This window comes from Lithobates pipiens, unplaced genomic scaffold (assembly GCF_037356315.1).
Source record: "Lithobates pipiens isolate NorthernLeopardFrog02 unplaced genomic scaffold, aLitPip1_a1.2 Scaffold_16, whole genome shotgun sequence".
In the NCBI taxonomy this organism is placed as follows: Eukaryota; Metazoa; Chordata; class Amphibia; order Anura; family Ranidae; genus Lithobates; species Lithobates pipiens.
Genome location: NW_027507748.1, coordinates 138,131,501 through 138,154,642, shown reverse-complemented (window position 1 = coordinate 138,154,642; position 23,142 = coordinate 138,131,501). Strand labels below are relative to the sequence as shown.

Here is a 23,142-nt window from a genome sequence, read left to right as displayed (position 1 = left end):
TAAGTTCAACCTATATTGATACTTGCAGTATTGTTACAGTAAAAAGCAATTAAAAGGCACAAATGTAAGATAGCTGCCAATATATATCCTTAAGTGTGAACTTTATCAGTGGTAGTTGATTAATTCACTCAATCAACCTCTCTACCTATGATTTAGATATATATGTAATTCTAGTAATAGAATGCTCCCTTTAAACTGTCACGCTGCGTTTACACTGGCGTAGCATGAAAAATGCGTTTCGCACTTGAGGTGACATTCATTGTTAATGGTACCAAAAAGCAGCATATATTGCATACATGCATTTTTGCAGTTATTCAAGATCGCTGTGCACTACACCATGTACAGTATATAAATTGTCTCGTGGTCAAATCAAATTATGAAATAAACTATAACGTAGAAGCCAAGGTAGGAGTGAAGGGGAATACTATAGAGTGCCACTTGAGTGACAACTCAATCTCCTGGAGCTACTGATCACATCAAAGAGAGTGGCTCCCAATAGCAGCCGCGGGGCTTTTGGTTGTCTAAACAATGGAAGCCTTTTACAGGTACAGTAAATAACATGCCTGAAATACATTAAATGTACATATAATTTTATAAGAAGATTGTTTTTAAAAAGAATGGTCTGGTGACAGGGTCTCTTTAAAGAAACAGTCACCAATATTCTTATTGGCTCAAATAGGGGAGGCTCCTTATCAACTGGAAAGTACAGGAGATAGGAAGGGGCGAGCGAGCCATTGGAACAGCCTGAGAATCAAGAATAGCAATAGAATTTTGGAGGTTGCTTCAGATAACTGTGGGTAGCTCTGTGTCTGCATTTCACCATTGCAGTAGTCACCTATCTCCCAGTGACACTTCAAAATAAAAAATGCAAATAAGCAGATTGGTAAAATACAACATTGTCATTGTACACTGTCATTTTAATAATTTAGACTGGCAAACACTGAAGCAACATGAACTTATAAGAATATTAGTTATAAGTTACTGAACATCTGTTACCTGTAAATTGTTCCACTGAATCCGTCCTATGCACCTAGGAGCATTTCTCCATGCCTGTTTAGCAGCAAAGGCCAGCTCATCCATAGTTAATTGGTAAGTTCCAGTTAGTTCAATATCTTTGCTAATGGTTTCTAGCCTGTTAAGGTAATTTTCTATCTGTGGCCTGAAAAAAGAAAATTACACATCGGGTTGCTGTATTGTAGCCATTATTTTTTTAATTGCCCACTAAACTGAAATAATTTACAATTTTAGAGTTTCCTACTGGCGAGTCCACAAATATGGTTCGGTAGTAAATGTTCAATGGACAGCAGAACAATTCAGTATAAGCAGGTAATAGCAGGTCACTACCTCCCAAAGTGTTTCAGTTCATGAGTGTAAAATGTTGGCCTAAACTAGTGTCCTTTGGAACATCTGGGTAAGGAGCCTCATTAAACTGGCGGTCCTCCAGCTGTTGCAAAACTACAAGTCCCATCATGCCTTTGGCTGTGGGAGTGATGCTTGCAACTGTCAGATCTTGCAATGCCTCATGGAACTTGTAGTTTCGGAACAGCTGAAGGGCTGCTAGTTTGAGACCCCTGCCTTAGAATGGTGTCTGCTCTATGTTCCAGGATATATTCCCCCACTGTAGAAGTATGGGTTCTAAGCAGTATTTAAACCTCAACACTGTCCTTCAATGGAAAAGAACAGCCAATCAAAGCAATTAATACTAATTCTAAAGCAATACTATACATACTTAAGTGTAAAGAAGAATTAAAACCATTCACAGTTTACATCTTGATGTCTGTGCCCTACGTTGGAGGTTTTTCTAACTTCCTCTCCTGTAGCTGCGACAGGAATTGAGAAGAAAGTGAGAGAAATTCCCTTCCTAGCCAGTTGTCGTCATGTCACCAGAAGAGGTGTCCCCATCAGAAGATTTCCCCTCGCTTCTTGTGTTGATGACAGCTTCAGCATTTTCACTTTCAAATGACTCCCTATCTCAATGACAAGGGTCACCAGGACAAATATAGCAGACCACAATAAAAACATGAGAGGGGTTTTAATCCTTTATACTATGTCCTAATAAAGAAAAATGCCGCTATACATACAACTGATTACTAGCATTTAAGTTGGTGATATGTAAATGAAAAATGTATTCAGTTACATTAAAATATATGGCCTCTGCTCTGCAGTAAGTCTGTTGGCCCGGTGCTAACTTATTTCTTTGTTTGTAGCAATTTACAATATTAGACTGGCTCTCAGGAATTGGACTAGATATAATACACATCTACTTCATTTGTGTAATCCTTATGAAGGGTACATTGTTTTTTATTTTCCACTAGAACTGCTTTTATGCTGTTAATAAAATATATTTTTTGATGTTAGATTGACTTACTCTTTGAAGGAATTGTAATATAGGTTTATAAATTCTATTGCTTGAGGTAGGATTACATCCTGTGACTGTGGTTTGTCTCTTGGACCTCTTATATAGCACTGAGGGTTCATTATTGATCCATGACAAACCGATGATTGGCAGCCAAGTTTCTGTAAAGTAAATGAAAGCATATTGTAAGTATACAAGGTTGAAAGAACTAGGACATTGTTAACAATGGACAATGGAATGCACATAAGCCTCCCATAAAGAAGGACTTGATGTAAAGCTATTTTCACATGTACACAAAAAAGGTTAAACCAACAATAGCACCGTACGCTGATAATAGTCTGTTAAGAAAACATTTTTATTTTTTTTACTTAAAGAGGAGTCCCCCCTCCCCCCCAAAAAAATAATAAAAGTCAACAACTACAACTACAACACACCCTACAACTACTGTAGGTGCTGACTTTTACTATTAGGGCACTTACCTGTCCAGGCATCCATTGGTGTCCTCACCCGAGCCAATTCTTGAATCAGCTCTCAGGTGCTGAGAAGCCTTGCGTCTTCACAGTCAGTTTCCTACCGCACATGCTCAAATCACACTGCACTTTGTGAATAGGCCAGCTGTGGGGGGGCAAACCTCCTGCACACTCCACCATAACGAAGTGAGACGGAAGTTAGAGTGAGTATCTAGTATCTGTCAAAACTAGGTACCAACCTCCCCCCCCATAAGGTGCCAAATGGGGCAGCGGAGGGAGGGAGGAAGTGAAGTGAGCCTCAAGTTAGAGCAGGCACCTGTCAAAACCAGGTACCCAACTTTCCCCCAAAAGGTGCCAAATGGGGCAGCGGAGGGAGGGAGTAAGTGACGTGAGCCTGAAGTTAGAGTGGGTACCTGTCAAAACCAGGTATCCGTTCCCCTCCAAAAGGTGCCAAATGTGCCAGTGGAGGCCGGGAGGAGGCAGACAAGTGGAGCTTCCCCTTTTGGGTGGAGCGCCACGTTAAACTCAAAGTCAATGTAAAACCTTAACTTTTTTTGTTGTTGTTTTAGATGTATGTAAGGGTCAAAACACCTATGAGGTTATATTTTGCTGTCTGTGACTCACTAGGGAGATTTACGATCACCTCCTGTCCTGGAGATGCAACAGGAAAGCAGAGGGAATCAGGAATCCTTATGTTAGTGAGTTGTCACAGATACAGCAGATACAGATGAGATTTTTTTCCCCCACCCTTTGCTTTGGTGGAAACTCAAAATGTTTGGCTTTTCCCTTACATTCTGTCTTGGTTGGAATGGTCACCATGACAAATAGAGAGGGCGAATCTCCTCAGTGGAAACACAGACAGCAGTAAAAACTTGACAGAGGGTTTAACCCTTCCACACTCAATTATACACTGCAAAAAAATTAACAGAGGGTGGAACCCTTCTACATTCTATAAAAAATTTACCTTAACAGCTTGTGGACCACTCCACGTACATTTACTGCGGGAGGGCAACCGCTCTTTGACAGATCACAGATGTGATCTGACACTTCCAGGTCTTGGGAGCACGTGCGTGCTGCCAGTGACCCACTCCCACTGTGATTAGACTCAGCAGGAGCCAATCAGTGGCTCCATCAGACTCAATGTCCGCTGGGATCCGCCGATTGTTTGGGACACAAGCAGAACGGCAGTCTGCCTATGTAATCAAGGCAGAACGGTGTTTAGAGGGGAAGGTATTAATCCTAGTCAAAGCCCCTCTTCTACAGTTAGTAAGCACAACTTAGGCATACATTTAACCCTTTGATTGCCCCAATGTTAACCCCTTCCCTGCTAGTGTCATTAGTGCATTTTTTTTAGCACTGATCACTGTACTAGTGTCACTGGTCCCCAAAAAATGTCAAGTGTCTGATTTTTCCACCACAATAGCATAGTCCCGCTATAAGTCGCTAATCGCCACTATTACTAGTTAAAAAAAAAAAATGTAAATGTAAAAAAATATTCTATAGTTTGTAGATGCTAAAACTTTTGCGCAAACCAATCAAAATATACTTATTGGGACTTTTTTTTTTTTTTAACCAAAAAGATGTAGCAGAATACAAATTGGTCTAAATTTATGCCAAAATTAGAAATTTTTACATTTTTTTTTATCGGATATGATTTATAGCATAAAGTAAAAAATATATATTTTTTTTCAAAATTGTAGATGATTTTTTGTTTATAGCGCAACAACATGACAGGGTGTTTTGGGGGAGCCCAAAACAACCTCCCCATGTTGAGGTAATGTGGCTTGGTACGGCTCCTACGGCCTGCGATGTTGCGTCCGCAGATAAGGATCTGGTATGGATTTGGGTGCAGGGAACCCCTTAATATTCATACCAGACCCAAAGGGCCTGGTAATGGAATGGGGGGGGGACCCATGCCGTTTTTTCAATGATTTTTATCTATATAGCTGGGATCAGAAAATTCAGCCGTGAGCAGTTTTAGATTAAATTTTTTCCTTTAAAAATGTAATTTTGCTGTAATATTGTTCTAAACATGGGAAAGATGCACTACTTTACAGGCATACCAAGGACACCCCCAGGCAGGACATTTAAAGGAATATTTAATTTTTATTGTTTCTCTTTAAGCATTATTAAAATCACTGCTCCTGAAAAAATGGCTGTTTTTAAAACTTTTTTTGCATTGATAGATGTGCCCTGGGGCAGGACCCCGGATCCCCATACACTTTTTATGGCAATAACTTGCATATAAGCCTTTAAAGTGAGCACTTTTGATTTTTGATGTTCATGTCCCATAGACTTTAACGGTGTTCGGACAAATTTTGTGCCTGTTTGCAAGTTGTGGTGCAAACTGAACTGAGAGGTGTTCGGCTCATCCCTAAATATAAGCAGTTAACACTTGAACTTACATTATTTGAGTATGTAAAGCAGCTAATACAAAACACAGTATCCAAAATACTCATAAACTATGGAGTTGAGTTACTAAAAGAATAGAGCATCTTTAGTTAGCAAGTTGAATCCTTACTTAGTTTAGTAAATAATGTGAAGCTGTGTTCACCTTAAATACCCACTTATTACCTGTTTCCGGTGTTCTGATGATATGGGACACACTGTTGAAATGGGACGTTCGCAAACTGCGCATGTGTGTAAGACATAGAATCTTCCTGTATGTGTCCCATACCCATGCGCTCTTGAATGGGCAGCTTACAAGTGGCATTTAAAGAATGCGCTATTCGACAGTGTTCCATATCGACAGAACTCAGGCACAGGCTCTGAAGGTCCAGCACTGTAAGCCAGACTTTCAGAGCGCATGCGCTGATGATGTGCAAGTTTGAAAGATATTCACAGTACCTACAGGTAAGCCTTATTATGGGCTTATCTGCAGGTACAAGTGGTAGTACAGAGTTTACTACTACTTTAAATGGATGTCTTACTAAATCACAGCTTGTCATTGATGAACTGATGTAAACTCCTCTCCTCTGCTTTCTCTTTAAATAACAAGAAGTCAAAATCTCAAATATCAAACTGCTGAAACATCATTACCAGGAACACCGAACATTAGATGTATTTTGATAAGGGGCTTGATGATTTAGCCATAATAACACCATCTTTTTACACACATCCCACAAACCTGCTTTGCTTTGAGGTGTAAGGTATCTTGTAGAATGTTTCCATTTTCATAGTTTTTAAGCTTCATGTACCCTGGATAGCTTTCTTTTTTACAAGAATGCCTATTATTTTCTGGAACTTTCGTCTGAAAGAGATTAGTACAAAAGAGGGACATTTTCTTAAACTCAATAGAAACACATGCAGACTTATTTTGTAAAAGTAAACAAATGTAAAATCATGAGGAATTGCTTAGAGCGGGGGTCAGAAACCTGTAGAAACCTGTAGATCGCGATCTACCATTAGATCGCAGACAGGTGACTGGTAGAACATGGTCTGGGCTTGCTGAACCTCCATTGCAGCGCATCAGAGCGCAATGCAGAGGGTCTACTTGTAAAGTTGGAGCTGTAGTAGGGAGCAAGAGCTACATAAACCAGTACCTCCTCTGTAATGTTGGCTCCTGTGCCATGCAGAGTAATACCAACTCCACCTCTTATCCTAGCAGTCTCCAGAGTGGTGCCAGCAGAAGGAAAGGGGAGATCTTCAGGTCAGGGTGAAGCAAAACAGTGGGAGTAATAGCAATGTTGTGTTGCTTTTTCCCCACCTGCTTTAACCCCTTGGACACCGCAGAAGCATGCAGTTGTGGGGCACTTGCAGAATTTACTTGAATGGGTCGCAATTGGCAGGCAGTAGCACCCACCAAAAGCAACAGGGGGCTTAATTTCTGCTGCAGCATGTGTACATGAAACAGGGGTAGGGATTGGGGGCAGTAAAACCAATACTTAACCGCAGGGTTTTACCACCTCCCAGCATTACGTGTGAAAGAGCCTTAAGGGTCCTACTGCTAAATGCAACTAAGGGCTCGTTTACAAGTGCAGCAGGCACTCTTGCGCCTCTGAAAAGCTATATGTGTGTGTTTGACAGGTGGTGAGGTAGCAATATGTTGCCTCCTCACTACCTGATTTAAACTCATTATTTGCTGTGCAATGCATGTGATTACAACACAGTAGCACAGCAATTAGAGGTTTAAAGCGGAGGTCCACCCTAAAGTGGACCTTCCGCTCATTGGAATCCTCCCCCCTCCAGCGCCACAATTGGCACCTTTCAGGGGGGAGGGGGGTGCAGGTACCTGTACAGTACAGGTATCTGCACCCACTTCCGGGATAGCTCTCTGCGGAAAGGGGCGTAGATTACGCCTCTTTCCGAAAGTCCCCCGCTGCCTGCTGGGAAACACACAGATCCCAGAGGCAGCGGGTCCATCCTTATTGCGCAGCGCGACTCGTGCATGCGCAGTAGGGAACCGGGAAATGAAGCCGAAAAGGCTCCACTTCCTGATTCCCATACCCAAGATGGCGGCGGCAGCACCCGAGAGATGATCGAGAGATCGGCTTCGGGTGCCGACATCGCGGGCGCGCTGGACAGGTAAGTGTCACTATTTTAAAAGTCAGCAGCTGCAGTATTTGTAGCTGCTGGCTTTAAAAAAAAAAAAAAAACACGGACTCCCGGCGGACTCCCGCTTTAAATATGGTGTGACGAGGCGACACTGTGCCTCGTGATCTTTCACGTCTCCCATGTTGTTCAGGTATATCTCTGCCTCTTTAAGGTTCCCCACCCCTGGCTTAGAGCAACCTTTTGGTTACAGCTGTCATTTTTATGCTTCAGGTAAGAAACTGGAAAAAAAAGATTTAATCGGTTGCTATAAAAAATACTTCCACTTTGTTTTTGAACTCTGGAAACCTGGAGGTCTGCAGGTTACCTAGTTATGCCTTATATCCTGCAGCCTGGGCAACTGTTCATACTGTGAGTCCATGTTGGAAGTTAGCTAAGGATCCAAAGACTTCCTTTAGTGGAACCTAGGTTTGCCTGAGGGTCTATAATACATATCGATGTATGCAGAGATTTATATATATATATTTCTTATGGCTTCATATCACAACCACCACAATGAATTATTCGCAAGTGTCCAAAAGAGGAGAAATAAGGTAGAAAATTCTTAACACAAATGAAATAGTTATAGAATGGTACTGTCAATATATGGTTAATACTTAAATCTTTTGGCAAATATTATTGCCACCCCAACCTGCAGATATTACAATGCAGGAGCAGTAAGGCCCTTTCACACGGGGTGGACTTTAAAATACACATCCACCAGGGGAACACTTAACGCTGATCCCCACTGAGCAGGTGGATGACAAATGTATGTCTGCTCTGCAAAGCAATCCTGGAAATGGACTGCCTGTACATTTCCATTCGACTGTCATCCGATCTGATTCACCAGATGGATGGGGGAATGGATCCCTCATTTGTCTGTTTTTGGCAAACAGGATTGGGTCAGGTGCCAGAGAGTGTCAGCGGACACATGTCCGCTGACATCTGCCGCTCTATAGAGAATTATGGCTGGTTCAAATAAGGTCCGCCTGAAAAACTGACAGGTGGACCTGATCGGACCGCCCCTGTGAAACCAGACTTACACATTGATAAGTCATTAGGTCTGCGTTAAGCGGAGCCTGATTAGCATCTAATGCACCCTATCTCAAACTAAATGCTACTACCTAATGAAAGGGATCGTAGTTCCATGTAAAATGAAATTTATTTTATGTAAAGAAATACACAACTTTATTAATTGGTTTATCAATTGTTTTTTTTATATATGCCAGGAATTTAGCTTTAATTTAACAGCATTTATCAGTTTTCCCAGCTTTTCACTGTTAGTATTTAGCCATACTCATTAACTACAAGAGTTGTTTCTATAAGGTAAGAGCTGCACTTATGTTGCGGGGCAACCGCTTAGTTTGTCTAGGCAACAGCCCTAGAAAAGCTATATGCTTGAGTTTGGTTGGTCATTAAAGCACCAGTTTGGAAGAAAAAAAAGAATCTCTAAAAAGTTTTGGTGCTTTATCAAGACATGAATCTTTACTGCTTCTCCGTGTAGTTGTCAACAAATTAGCCAGTCTGCACATTTCATACAGCAGTGGTTACAACCGCAATACATACTGGGACTCTTTTCACCTCCTGGGAAATTGCCTTTATCCATGACATAACAGGTAAAGCCACCGTTTACAATTTAAATAAACAAAAATAATAATTTCACCAGATAAATATTAACAACATATTTGATACCACATGTAATTATGGACATGGACAATTGAAAGTTTTTAGGGGAGACCATAAGTTCATATCACAATCAGTTAAAGCTTTCTCAAAAAAGGATTGTTTAGTGTTTAAATGCTACTAACCTCTAAAGTAATTTTGATTTCAGCCATGTCTTTAGTCGGGCCATTGACGCTAGCATCCTCCTGTTTCAAAGAACTTCAGAAATAAAACAAAGTCAATTTCAAACCATGGAACACAGTTCTGTTTTCTTATTCAAATGCATTATTATAAATAGCCAGGTATGCTAGTGGATACAAATGTTATTTTTCTCTTTGTAAGCTTTGTTCCTTACCTGTGACGCAAGGACAGTTAAATGAATTGCCTGCAATACTGAGCTGCAGTGACAATTTTAGGAAAGACCATGAATAATGTTCAGCTCTGAATTGTTTTTAACCCTGGGGGCACCAATTTTGGGCTAGCCTATATGTATGCTGGAAAGTTTTTGATTGGCCAAAAGAGAGCACAGAGGGAGGAAATATAAACTGCTGTGTATTCAGGGACAACAAGAGCCTGCTGGGAGATGTAGTCCACAGACAGTTAGCCTGAGGAAGAGGCTTGGGTGGCCTTGAAATGCAAAGGTCCACCCCCCGACATCCAGATGACATTACTTCCGGTACGCTTTGCATCCCAAAAGAAGCTCTCTACCATTTGATGTTTTCCACTTCCTCATCTAAGCTGTCAACCAGCTTGACGTCTGGACTTTCCAGACTAAGTTGTAGGAAGAGGCTCCCTATCCCAGATGCATGAGCCAACCATTCATGGGTTACATACAAAAAGTGCCATCTCTTCTTCCTATGTGAAGTACCAATTTACAAGTGTAGCACTTACCCCCGAAGGAGCGGCTGAATTTTTCTGGGCTTACCGATTACCTCCACCAGCTCGTAACTCATTGTCCTTGTCTAGGGGTTCCCAGGGTTGATGACCCAGTAACTGTAGAGACCGACACTTGAATTCGTTGTTAGGATTTTTATTTTGCATAAAACAGTTGAACTCAGTCTCTAGGTTGGGAATAGAGGGTATCAGGGTAAAGTTTATCTCAGGTGCTTAGAACTGCTGACTTCAATAAAAGTCTCTCTCTGTACATAATCCAGGGAATAGCCACTCGCAACTGGATTCTTTAACTGTTGGATAAATCCTTGACCTTGGATCTAGCAGCCAACAGGTAATTCTAGCTTTGCAAAGTCTCTCACACAGACTTGGTTGAAAAACGTAGTTGTACCCGAAAGGACAGAGATAGGAACTTTTCTTACTGTACCAGAATCTTGCAGCCGGTCCGGCGATACCGTAAGAAATGTGTATTCAATCAATGTCCATGGCAACTCAGCTTCTAGGCTCTTACTGAGCAGCCAGCCTCGTGCATGGCCCTCTTACTGAAGAGTCCTCCCCTGGTTGCATGTAGAGTTGCTGGGCCTCTCCAAACCCGAGACGGCACCGGAACACCTTAGAATCCTCCTTCTAGTTACTGCGCCTCAAACTAGCCAGTTACGAGGCTCGGAAATGGATGGATCCGCACCCCAGGCCACGAGGGCCTCTGGGGGCTGGTCAGGAGGACCAGGACCACAGAGTCAACGACAACTTCTGGATCGAATCCCAGAACCACGTGACTTCAGCACCTTAAGTACCCTCTCCCGGAATACACAGCAAGACAAATGCCCACTGGTTGGCTCCAAGAGAAAGTTTGGTACCCAATGCGTCCAACCAGACTGCATTCTAAGGCCTCTCACAGGTGCGAACCCCACCTATGACCAGGCATAACCGTAATACAGCCCAGCTAAACTGATGCCAAACCATAAATTTAGAACAATTAACCCCAAAATGTAACTATAGTTTTGGGCAAAAACTTAATTTACAGACATAGCGCGTACTCATTAGGAGTACAGGCGCTACACAAGTATTTCTCAGTTCTATTAATGCTGTACTTAGTGTGGTGCCCCCAGTGTGTTCTCTTGGTGGTGCAGGTGTATCCATCTATCCAGTACTCCTGTTGGTCTGAGGTTCCCTGTTGCTGTGAGACTGTCTATCAGAAACACTTACTATGTGAGGAGCTTGATTTTAATTGTCACAACTCTCAATGTGAGTTGCCACTTGCCACTAAAATACTACACTCAAATTGCGCATTGCTGTTATTCTTATCTGTAGTCCACAGACTGTGTATAAGATTGGTAATCGAACTACACATCCTAGTATGACTGGGGCTCTCTGGGGAGTAAAAGGAAGGTCTATTTCAGGATTCAAGGCAGATGTAGTGAGGACATTGTAGGAGACAGAACATGTAGAATGTTGTTAACAGAATGTTTTGGCAACATATCTGGGATGTTATCAGATATAGATGTAGTAGTGGACATCTCCTACAACATGACCCCTGATGACATCAGACTTTGCCGATGAAATGCATCGGATCAGGTAGTATGTGTCACGTCACTTCTGCCATCCTTTGGAACGCAGGTGGAATGCAAACGGCGTCCCTGCTTGTTTTAATGAGCTTGCTTTGATCGACAATACTGTAAGTGCATTTCTTTAGCTGTAACAGAATACATTTTACAAACTGCACCATGAGGAGCCTTTCTTTTTCTTCTTGACATATGTGATATACCATGCCTTTTGCCCGGTGGGTGTGCAACTTTATGCACCGGTTTTCTATTCCTTGGAGAACACATCTCTGCTTGACATGCTGTTTATGACTACCTGTAATAGGTGTTATGTACGTTTGGTGAGTAGGATGTTTGCCTCGGGGCTGGTGGAAGAAGGCACTTCTGACTGCACATTTATTAATCGATTTTTAAGAAGATATCACTTTCACTTGATTGGAGACATCTGGTGGCAGTATATGGACATTGGACATACAGTATATTTAATTCATCCACAATTGTTTATGTTCAATGTATGGTTTTTATTAGATGTTTTTAGTTGAGAGCGTGATATGAAAATTACTATTGTTATTTTCCTTTCATGGTTTGTGCTGTTTTGAGCCTCACTATGATCTGCCCTATATTTATTATTTAACAATTACATTTTATCATTTAATTGTTTTGAATTGATCCAGGGTGCACAGATTCAATGTTTTCTTATATTCCTTTTTTCACTCATCTCCTTGTACATGAGGACACCACTGTGGCTGACTGGTGTTGCCATCTGATCTTTGGAGAGCATGCCACTGTCACTGACTAGTGCTGACAACTGATCATTCGAGAGAGGGAGAACTCCACTGTTTTTGACTGTGTTTGGGGGAACGATAATGGCAATGACTCAGCTGAGCCACTGAAAGAGGATTGAGAAAGACCAGCTGTAGCCCCAGGAGTTGGTGAGAAGCCACTGGCCAAACCCCACTACATCCTATTAGGGACGAACAGTATTGTTTGTTTGGGACACAGTGTAAGCCCCTATACCCGGGGCAATTTGCTTCGGTCCAAATCTAAATTTGGACTAATTTTAGGTTATTTGGACATTTGAATGTATTCAAATCTCTGAATGACAATAGTAATGAAATATGTTTCTTTTCATTTCATATATTTGTTTGCTAACAAATTCCAAATTTTTAGAATGATTCAAATTCTGATCGGTTGAAAAATTATCAACCGTTACAAATTTTGTGTGAAGAATATCTGCTTGTTAACCCGTGGCTGCCTGCCCACTGTTATATGATGGCAGGGCGGTGTGGCTCTCTTTCTGGGCAGACGTTGGCCCATTCAAACAGCACATGCGCACGATTGCGTGCGCGCAGCCCTGCACTGTCGGTGGCAGCGTGTCCCCGAGACACTAGCTGTTATCGACTCTTCCCTCCTCACACACCGTTTCCAGTGTGAGGAGAGAAGAGCCAGGAGCAGTGAGTTACCGATCTGTGTAGTGTCAGTGTCTGCACCAACACCACACAGTAAAGAGAACCTGTCACATCGCCCCCCCCATTGCACCTGTCACCCAACATTCACCACATCAGTGCCCCTCAGTGCTTATAAAAGTGCACCTGTCACCCATCCGTGCCCATAAAGTGCATCTAGAAGAACAAAATATTACAGCGCAACATACAAAAATGACATTTGACTCCTGCAAGGCTATTTAAAACACCTGAACATTTTCAAAAAATATGGGGATTAATCACACCATTTGGCTATATGGTGCTTAAGCCCACTTACTGCATCAAAGTACCCCATTATCAGTGGGTCCTACGCTATTTATAGAATGAAAGATCCTGCTTCTCTGAACCATGGGAGAAATACACTCCTCTATATGGGAGGAAAAAAGGACTCCTCCTATATCACAGGTGGACACTAATAAGAGGTAATGGCATGGTATTTGTTTGTCTATTGTACGGATCCTGACCAGATCCCTTGGGAGAGAACACCCCATCCCACCTGCCACTACCTCTTATTAGTGTGCACCTGTCATAAAGGTGGAGTCCTTTATTTCTCCCATATAGTTGAGTGTATTTTTCCTATGGTTCCGAGAAGCAGGATCTTTCATTCAATGAATAGCATAGGACCCACTGAAAATGGGGTACTTTGAAGCAGTAATTGGGCTTAAAGAGGAAGTAAACCCTGGTGGGTTTTACTTCCTCATTATTTCCCTGCGAAGGTAAAGCATAATGGGCTACTATGCATCGCATAGTAGCCCATTATGTGTCACTTACCTGACACTGAAGCCCGCAATGTCTCTGTTGTCTCCATGAGTAGAGAACGTCCATCTTCGCCCTCTTCCTTCCGTGGCCGTGAACTCTAGTTCTGTGACTGGCCAGAGTCGCATGACGTCACTGCCGCACATGCGCACGGAGCCACCTGTCATGGCATGACCCCTATTAGAAACGGCACAATGTGCCCTTTCTAAAGGGCGCATGCGCTGATGACATTGGCGCATGTGCTGTAGTCATCGGCGCTCGTCTTTTTAGTAAATATCTCCTAAACCGTGAAGGTTTAGGAGATATTTCAAGCACCTACAGGTAAGCCGTAATATAGGCTTACCTGTATGTAAAAGTGGTTGTACAGCATGTACAACCACTTTAAGCACCATATAGTCATATGGTGTGACTAAATCCCCATATTTTTCTAAAATGTTCATGTGTTTTAAATAGCCTTGCAAAATGTAATTTTTTGTTTGTGTGCGCTGTAATATTTTGTTCTGTTTGTATGGTCTTATGGGTGCACCATCTTTAATCCATTTTTCGGGGTGCGCCCCCCCCCCCCCAAGTATTTGTTTGTTTGCATAAAGTGCACCTGTCACTGTCAGAGACTGCCATCAGCAGCAGTCAGACACCCATCAGTGAGTGTCATTAGTGGCCTGACTGTGACCCTCATCTGTCACCTACCAGTCCCATAAAGTGCACCAGTCACCATCAGAGACTGCCATCAGTGACTGTCACCTGTCAACTATCAGTGAACACTTGCCATCCATCTGTCACCCATCACGCAGCCAATCAGTGACCGTCACCTGCCACCCGTCGCATAGCCCATAAGAAATATGTCCTAAAAAGTTTTTACCAGTGAGGAGGCGTACCAGATCCTCTCCATTACTGATGGGAGCAGCGGGGAGTTCTCATCAGATTCAAATGCCAATTCCGATTCTGAATCAAATTCAGTATTTGAACCAATCAATAGTAGTGGATCAGCAAATGAATCAGAGGAAGATTGGATGGATCCCTCCTAAAAGGGCAAATCTGAAAATCAGGCAGCCTCCAGCAATAGACCCCAGGATCAAATTTCCAGGCCAAGTACCAGTGCTGCCACCAGTGAAAGATCCCAAGAAATGCCCAGGCTCTGTAACAGCGGTGCCACATCACGCTCAAGTACCAGCACAGGAGCTGCAAATCCCCCAACTACCAGCACTGGAATGTCACATCCCCCAAGAGCCAGGGCCGCTACATCTCTCCCATATGGTCTTGCCAACCCAACATGGCAACCCAACATGGCTGCCTTCCAATCAGCAAGAATTCCCCCTTTTACTGCACAGCCAGGTGTGCAGGTCAATGCCCAAAATTTCACAGAGATTAATTGTGTTTATTTATTTTTGCCCGGCACTTTTCTGCAATTCATTGTGGACCAGACCAATTTATATGCCCAGCAGCATATTGCCAACAACACCCAATCATCATACGCCTGTCCGTTTAAATGGAGAGATTCGACTCTGGAGAAGTTCAAGTTGTTTATGGGCCTCACCATAAACATGGGGCTTACAAAAAAAATTAAGGACATGCCTACTGGTCCACCAACCCCATCCATCACATTTATCACTCATTTATTCTGCCGTAATGTCCAGGTCCCGATTGAGATGATTATGCGCTTCCTTCATTTCAGCGACAACACCCAGTGCCCTCCCTACAATCATCCAAATTACGATAAGTTATATAAAATTCACCCCCTCATAAATTTATTTTCCCAACGATTTGCAGAACTCTATGTCCCGATTAACATTTATGTGTAAATGAGTCCCTGGTACCCTTTTCAGGCAGGCTAGGAATAAAACAATACATTCTTAGCAAAAGGGCCAGATACGGAGTCAAATTTTACAAGCTTTGTGAGAGAGTCAAGGGATATTGGTATGCGTTCAGCATATATGAAGGAAGAGACTCCCAGCTCCAGCCCCCTGAGCGCTCGGCCTACATGGGCACAATTGGTAAAATTGTATGGGACCTGGCATGCCCACTGCTGAACAAAGGTTACCACATATACCTGGACAACTTCTAGACCAGCCTGCCCCTTTTCAAACACCTATACCTCACTCTGCCCATCAATTGCAGCCAACTGTGCCCATCATCTGAAGCCACTGTGTCCATCATTTGTAGCCAACTGTACCCATCATATCATATGCAGCCAACTGCGCCCAGCAAATGCAGTCAACTGTGCCCAGCAAATGCAGCCAACTGTGCCCAGAAAATGCAGCAAACTGTACCCATCATATGCAGCCAACTGTGCCCAACAAATGCAGCCAACTGTGCCCAGCAAATGCAGCCACTGTGACAACCCCCGCCAGCCCAGCACTTACCCCATCGTGGTGGTGGGTCAGGCAACGGGTGATGACGGCAAGCTGTGGGACGGGTAGTGCGGGTCAGGCAACAACTCCTGTGTCTTCCATGTGTCTCTTCTTGCCTTCTGCTAGGTGGCCTTGCTTTCTGCTTGCCTTCAGCCAATCAGGTGATGGGTATTAGACCCACGCCTTCTGATTGGCGGAGAGGTGATTCAATTCACATTTTTTGAAGCCTATTAGAGCATATGGTTCTAATCAGGTGCTTCAAAAAAACATCCCTCGATGCTGTAATTCAGGCACCCTGTGTCCAAAAAGGGGCTGGATGTCTGAATAGGGGTGGCTACAGCAGCCATGACTCTATCTATTCTACATAGAGGGGGGTGGCGTGACAGAAGGGGCGGCACCCGTGCGCCCTTAATGGATGTGCCGCCCCTGGTTGGAAATATCTTATAAATCGACAACTTTGTGTAAAAAAAATGAAAACGCATTTTTTTATACATTTTCCAAAAACTTATTGAAAAAAATTAACCATTCATAAGACTCATTGTGCCTCATGGATTATACATTGGTTTGTTTGCTTTCCAAAATGGGGTCATTTTGTGGGCCTTTCCATTGTCCTGGTGCTCCAGGACCTTCAAAAATGTAATAGGTGGTTAAGAAATGAGATGTGTAATTTATGCATGTAGAATGCCTGAAGGTGCTACTTCAATGTTGGGCCCATGTATGTGACCAGGCATTGTAAAAGTCTCACACATGTGATATTACCATACTCAGGGGCAGTAGCAGAATGTATTTTCGGGTGTAATTTTTTGCTATGTATATGCTATGTGTTGCAAATATCTTATAAATATACAAAAAAGAAAAGCATTTTCATTTTTTTCCAAACTTTTCAAAAACTTCTGGAAAAAAATGTAATCGTTCAAAAGACTCATTATGTCTTATGGATTATTCGTTGGGGTGTTTCCAAAATGGAGTCATTTTGTGGGCGTTTCCGTTGTCCGGGTGCTCCAGGGCCTTCAAAAATATGATAGGTCATCATGAAATTATATGTGTAATTTATGTCCCTAGAACACCTGACGGTGCTCCCTGCATGATGGGCCTCTGTATGTGGCCAGGCTGTAAAAAAGTCTCACACATGTGATATCACCATACTCAGGAGGAGTAGCAGAATTTCTTTTGGGGTGTAGTTGCAAGTATGCATATGCTGTGTGAGAAAAAAACAGTACAGTGTTACATGACTGAGTAATTGTCATTCAAATTGTGAGAGCACTGAAAGCTGAAAATTGGTCTGGGCAGCAAGGGGGTTAAAATGTCCTGTAAGCAAGTAATTTAGAAGCGGGCCAGGAAGTTGGCCATCGTGTCCTTAATAATCAATGACTTAACAGCTGTCAGTGGGTTTCCCTGCTGACAGCTGAAATGTAAATGAAATAATGCTGAAAACTTAACTAATACTAAAATATAAAAAAGAAAATGGTGTGGGGTCCCTTTCAAAATCCATACCAGATCCTTATCTGAACATGCAGCCCAGCAGGCCAGGAAAGTGGGGGTTAATGAGCGCCCTTACCTCCTCCTAAACCATACTAGGCCACATGCCCTCAATATGGGGTGTGCCCTGGGGCAGGGGGGTTCCCCCCCCCCAAAAGCACCTCGTCCCCATGTTGACAAGGACAAGGGCCTCATACCCACAACCCTATCCTGATTGTTATGGGGGTCTACAGGCATGGGGCTTATCGGAATCTGGAATGAGTTTGTGAATGAGTAGGGGGCACCCTACTCATTAACCAAAAAATGCTCAAAGGTTTAATAAAAACACAACACCAGTTTTTGACAAGAGTCAATCACAAAATTGTTGAGTTTGCCTGGAGTGTACCTCTGAACGACACCAGATAGAAGTAGATTATATAGCCACTATATTACCAGGACTTATTAATGTATACAACTCTTTCAAAAAAAATATTTGACAAAAAAGATCAGGTCATATGTGCTGTAGCCCAGTGCATCCAATCCGTAGTCATGTTTTATTGTTAAAACAAATTTTAAGTAAAGAAACATAGAATTTAGTTGGTGGCGGTTAGTTACTATACAACTTTGCAACATGTGGCCTTTCCCAATAAACCAAAGGGTTAGTTCATGTACTCATCCTAGAATGACTAATGACTGATAATAATAAACAGTATTATCAGTTACCTTTTTATTACACAGAATTTAGCATTTACGTTACAATGAAGTGATCCTCATAAAGATATTAACTGTAAAATCCGATCACATGAAATGTTTTATGATAAAAACCTGCGTAACTAGATACTGCCTATGAAGATTGGTACATTGGATAACATACATTTATAATCAAAGTAAATGTACAAGAAAAAATACAATGGGCTGTATTTATTCACATGGTGGAAATTATATGCCTTATCCCATAGTATTCAGTTACATTTTGTCTCTAGAAGATTTAGAAGTTTAGAAGTTTTAGTTTAGAACAGGCAGACTTCTGCTTGGATACTATAGTAAGTGTACAGGGGGGATGATTTACTAAAGAAATAAAGGTTGTTCACCTACCAAAGTGGGTTTTGACTTTGCAAATGTGTTCATGTGCTAAGTCAGCACTATTGGGTTATCAAAATTAAACTAGCATGAACAAATGGAAAACCTGGGAAGTGAACGACCTCTACTCATTTAGTAACCCCAATAAATACGCATTGAAACAATCTTGTCATTAAAACAAGCTTTTTAAAAACAGGCGTCACTAGTTGTGGATTCATGCTGTGGTTTGAGGTGTGGTGCCAGCTCATCCTGGCAGTACCTAAATCAGCAATACATGCAGTATGCAAATACCAACTTCCCTGTCAAACCTGAGAAACACCCCACTGCAGCTCTCAGAAGGTTGCTGGGGTGCCTTCAATTGTGGGATGCCAAAGGTGTGCTTACTATAAACAGAACAGTACTTACAAAATAGTATAACTTACTATAAACAGAACATAACCCGTATAGGACTTTAACAGAAGCTATACTCAGACATCTTCATAAGGACTGATAAAATATCTGAAGCCTTAATTCTTAGGCCCCTTTCACACATGCGGATGGTATGTCCGTATTTCATCCATCCGTTTGCGGATGAAATACGGGCCATACATTCATCCCTATGGGATAGCGGGTGTCTGCGGATGAGCATCCGCAGACACCCGCTATTGGCCGCCTCCGCAAATGTCCGATTCTGCAGACGGAGGAAAATCCTATTTTTCTGTCCGTCTGCAGAGCGGATCGGATGAACACGGACACACGGTCCGTGCTTGTCCGATCCCCATAGAGGAGAGCGGAGAGCTGACAGGGCGGTCCCCGCACAGTGTGCGGAGACCGCCCTGTCCGCAGCCGGCTCAGCGGGGACAACGGAGCGATCCCCGCTGAGCGAGCGGATCATCACAGGGCGGATCTTTACTGATCCGCCCCGTGTGAAAGAGGCCTTATTCACATTTTTAAAATCTTAATCAGCAAGGTAATGTGCCCATACGAAGATTCTATTATTATTTATCTAAACACACTATGGGGTTGATTTACCCAAAGACAAACAGGATGCACACTTTGCAAAGAGCAGGTGCACTCTGAAAGTACAGTTGCTCCAGAGCTTAGTAAATGAGGTAAAGCTTAACCAACTTGCAAAGGCTACCCAATCACATGCAAGGAAAATTTTAAAAAAACAGCATTTTTGCTTGCACATGATTGGATGATGGAACTCTGCAGAGCGTCTGCTCATTAACTAAGCTCTGGAATAACTGCTCTTGCAGAATGCAACTGCACTTTTCAAAGTGCAAATTCTATTTGCCTTTAGTAAATCAAACCCAATGTCCTCCTTATATCTCAAAACCCCATTTCAAACTGAGTCTTGGGGAATATTATAAACATGTGGGGTTATTTATGAAAGGCAAATCCACTTTGCACTGCAAGTGCTCTTGGAAGTGCAGTCACCTTAAATCTGATGGGTAGATCTGAAATGAGGGGAAGCTCTGCTGATTTTATCATCCAATGATGTACAAGCTAAAATGCTGTTTTTTATTTTCCTTGCATGTCCCCTTGGATCTACAGCAACTGCACTTCCAATGCACTTGTAGTGCAAAGTCAATTTGCCTTTAGTAAATAACCCCCATTGCCATGAAGCCAGCTCTGAATATGCAATTTTGTAGTGATGTTTTGTCATATTTGGCACTTTCTTTTTTAAAATGTAAAATTTACTTTGAGCTATTTATGCTTTTAAACTCTAAGGGCTGGCTGGTGTTCACCTTCCTCTGCGCACTCCTCGGCATGAGAATTTGTGTATACATGGAGCAAAAAAAAAAATAGATATATACACACAGACACACACACATATATATATATATATATATATATATATATATATATATATATATATATATATATATGCCTTATGCTTGTTTCCCCATTGAATAAGCCCTGTAATAATAACATCTCTCGGTTCTATATTTAATACAGAATTATAAAAATAAAACAAACTTGGGTTTAGAACAGGTTTTAAAGTAGGCAAATAAAGAATCAATGAATCAATTTTAGAAATGAATGCATTGTGCATAATATGTATAATGAACTTTAACATTATACAATTAATATCAAGAAAACTAGTCAAGTTCACAGTTTCACAAGTGCTGCATGTTATCCAGGGCACTTCAATCTCTAACTGTTCATTATCTGTCTGTTATAAGACATACAAAGTTCTCAGAAAACTAACATTTTCTAAGATTTTTTCAAGTGTAATAACAAGTTTCAAGCTAAACTACATATTGCTCAAATTCATCAGAAAAATAAATGTATTACTAAAAGCAATACCAATTTCACAATGACTACATGCAATCATCATAACAAATAAATAAGACTGTAAAATGCCTGTTACCTGCAATGATTTTCTCTCTCCTTGGACAGATTGTTGTTTAGGTCTGTTGAATCTTGTTTGAATATATCCTTATTGTTCCCAGATTTCATGAACCGCTTCCATGGGCACATCATTGTTCAGATATTAGGACCTTGACAGCCTTTACACTAAGTGCAAAAAAAAAAGGTTCTCACGGGGGCTGGGCTTCTGGATGACAAAAAAAGATCCTAGTCAAAGAGAGAAAAACTTTTATGAAACCAGGAAACACTTTTTTTTTCTTACAGTAATAAAGAGCAACATCCTCTGCACTTAAAATACATGCCCTTCGTGTTTTATTAGGTGGGTCCAAACTGTCGGTTGTTCTGGTATGATAGCAATCACACTTAATATTTCCTGGTCCATTTTTTGTAATATTTTGCTTAAAAACTAGACGGAGAGATGACTATATCAAGAAAAACCTGCACTGGGATAGGAGAGGTGTGGGAAACATGTGTTATCTTTGGGGGGTCTCATATATGACCTATGCTTTCTATAAAGGGCTACACTTTTGTTCTACTCAAGTGCTAAACACTACTCTGATTCAGAAGAATCACCTTCCAAAGTCTGTTCAGAAATCGACACTTCCGGGAGTGCTGATCTCCGGGTCCCCTCTGTCATCAGCATAGATGTGTGCAACCTATAGCATTAGGGTCGGGTGTGCACCCTAAAGCTCAAACACACATGTCTTTATCCGCAGCCTCAGTTGCACAGGGCAGGGAATGAATAGGAAGTGCTCTGTGTTGAGCGTTTTTTTACAAACTGAAGCATAGCAAAAGGAAGGGCTAGTAAATTACAAATTTACTGGCCCCTTCCCCTGCTCTCCATTCTGAAACATCCCCCCACAGCAAATGGGGGAGGGGGGGGAAGGGAAGCCATCAGCTCTGCAGGAGCGAGGGGGCCAACATGGGGGTAAACCCAGGCAGTAGGGGGAATCGGCACCACACATAGTGATTAGGGTGTGCCCAGGCACACCTGGCACACCCGCTGCTCATCGGTTATTCTCCTCTCTGACCCATACATCATTACAGTGATGAGGAGGTCAGCAGGGACAATCACAAAGAGGGGAATGGTGGTGCAGATAGCAGGAGAAGCAATTATATGATTTGTTCTTTGTATTTATATCTTTGAATATAGCTTTTTCTTAAAATTGGCTTAGTCCCTTCAAGAACAGGAAACTTAAAGGCCTAGGGATTTCTACCGTAATGCATTCTATGCATTCTCTGCTGCAGCCCCAGCCTGCCCCTGAGCCTGATCTCAATCCAGTGCTGTGTGCTGTGGCCAAGAGTATCAGCTTTCTTTGTTCACTCCCTTCACACAGGGCAGATAGATAGCAGCGGAAGCCATTGGCTCCCCTTGCTGTCAGTAAAATTCTGTGATGAGGGCCAAGGTCGAGCCAAGCTGTCTGTGTCTATAGACGCAAGCAGCACATCTCAAGTGGTTCCTATGAGGGCACTCGCCAAACAGGAAGTGCCAGGAGTGCTGGCAGGCGACCCTAAAATAGAAGGATCATGGCTGCTGTGTGCAAAACCATTGCATAGAGCATGTAAGTATGACATGTTTATTATTTTGTAAAAAACAAAAAGGCTTAGGCCGCGTACACACGGGCGGATTGTCTGGCCAACTAAGTTCGTCAGACAATCCGACAGACAGTCCGTCCAACTTTTGAATGAACGGACTTGACCACACACGATGAAAAGACAGTCCGCTGAAAACTTGCGCGATGACGTATACAGCACGTACGACGGGACTAGAAAAACAACGTCCAATACACTGCAATGCAACCTTCGGCCGTGTAAATCCTTTCTGAGCATGCGCCATACTTAGTCCGTCCAACTTGCCTACACACGAGCGGACTGTCCGCTGAAACCAAGTTTGGACGGACAAAACCAAGTTTGGACGGACAAAATTACGGAAATTCCGTAAGACTTTGTTCGTCAGATTGTCCGCTCAAAAAGTCAGCTGAAGCCCACACACGAGCGGATTGTCCGCTGAAACACGGTTCAGCGGACTAAGTTGGACAGACAATCCGCCCGTGTGTACGCGGCCTTACAATTGCTTTAAGGCTCAGTTCACATTGATGAGATATAGGATCCGACTTGTGAGACTGAGTCGGATGACATGTTAAATTCAATGTTTCCCTATGAGAGCCCTGATACTACACAAGTCTGTCCGACTTAAGAAAAGGTTCCTCC

General features: G+C 42.4%; 1 protein-coding gene across 1 annotated transcript in view; it reads right to left on the bottom strand.

Moving 5' to 3' along the window:
• NOS2 (nitric oxide synthase 2) overlaps positions 1 to 23,142 on the bottom strand; it is a 106,927-nt gene that overhangs the window by 70,064 nt on the left and 13,721 nt on the right. Inside the window, exons 2-6 of the mRNA XM_077480514.1 lie at positions 20,933 to 21,138; positions 9,165 to 9,237; positions 5,954 to 6,076; positions 2,369 to 2,517; positions 997 to 1,159 (exon numbers count right to left, since the gene is read on the bottom strand). Of these exons, the coding sequence (XP_077336640.1) occupies positions 997 to 1,159; positions 2,369 to 2,517; positions 5,954 to 6,076; positions 9,165 to 9,237; positions 20,933 to 21,045 (621 nt within the window). The 5' untranslated portion in view covers positions 21,046 to 21,138. The remainder of the gene's footprint in view (positions 1 to 996; positions 1,160 to 2,368; positions 2,518 to 5,953; positions 6,077 to 9,164; positions 9,238 to 20,932; positions 21,139 to 23,142) is intronic.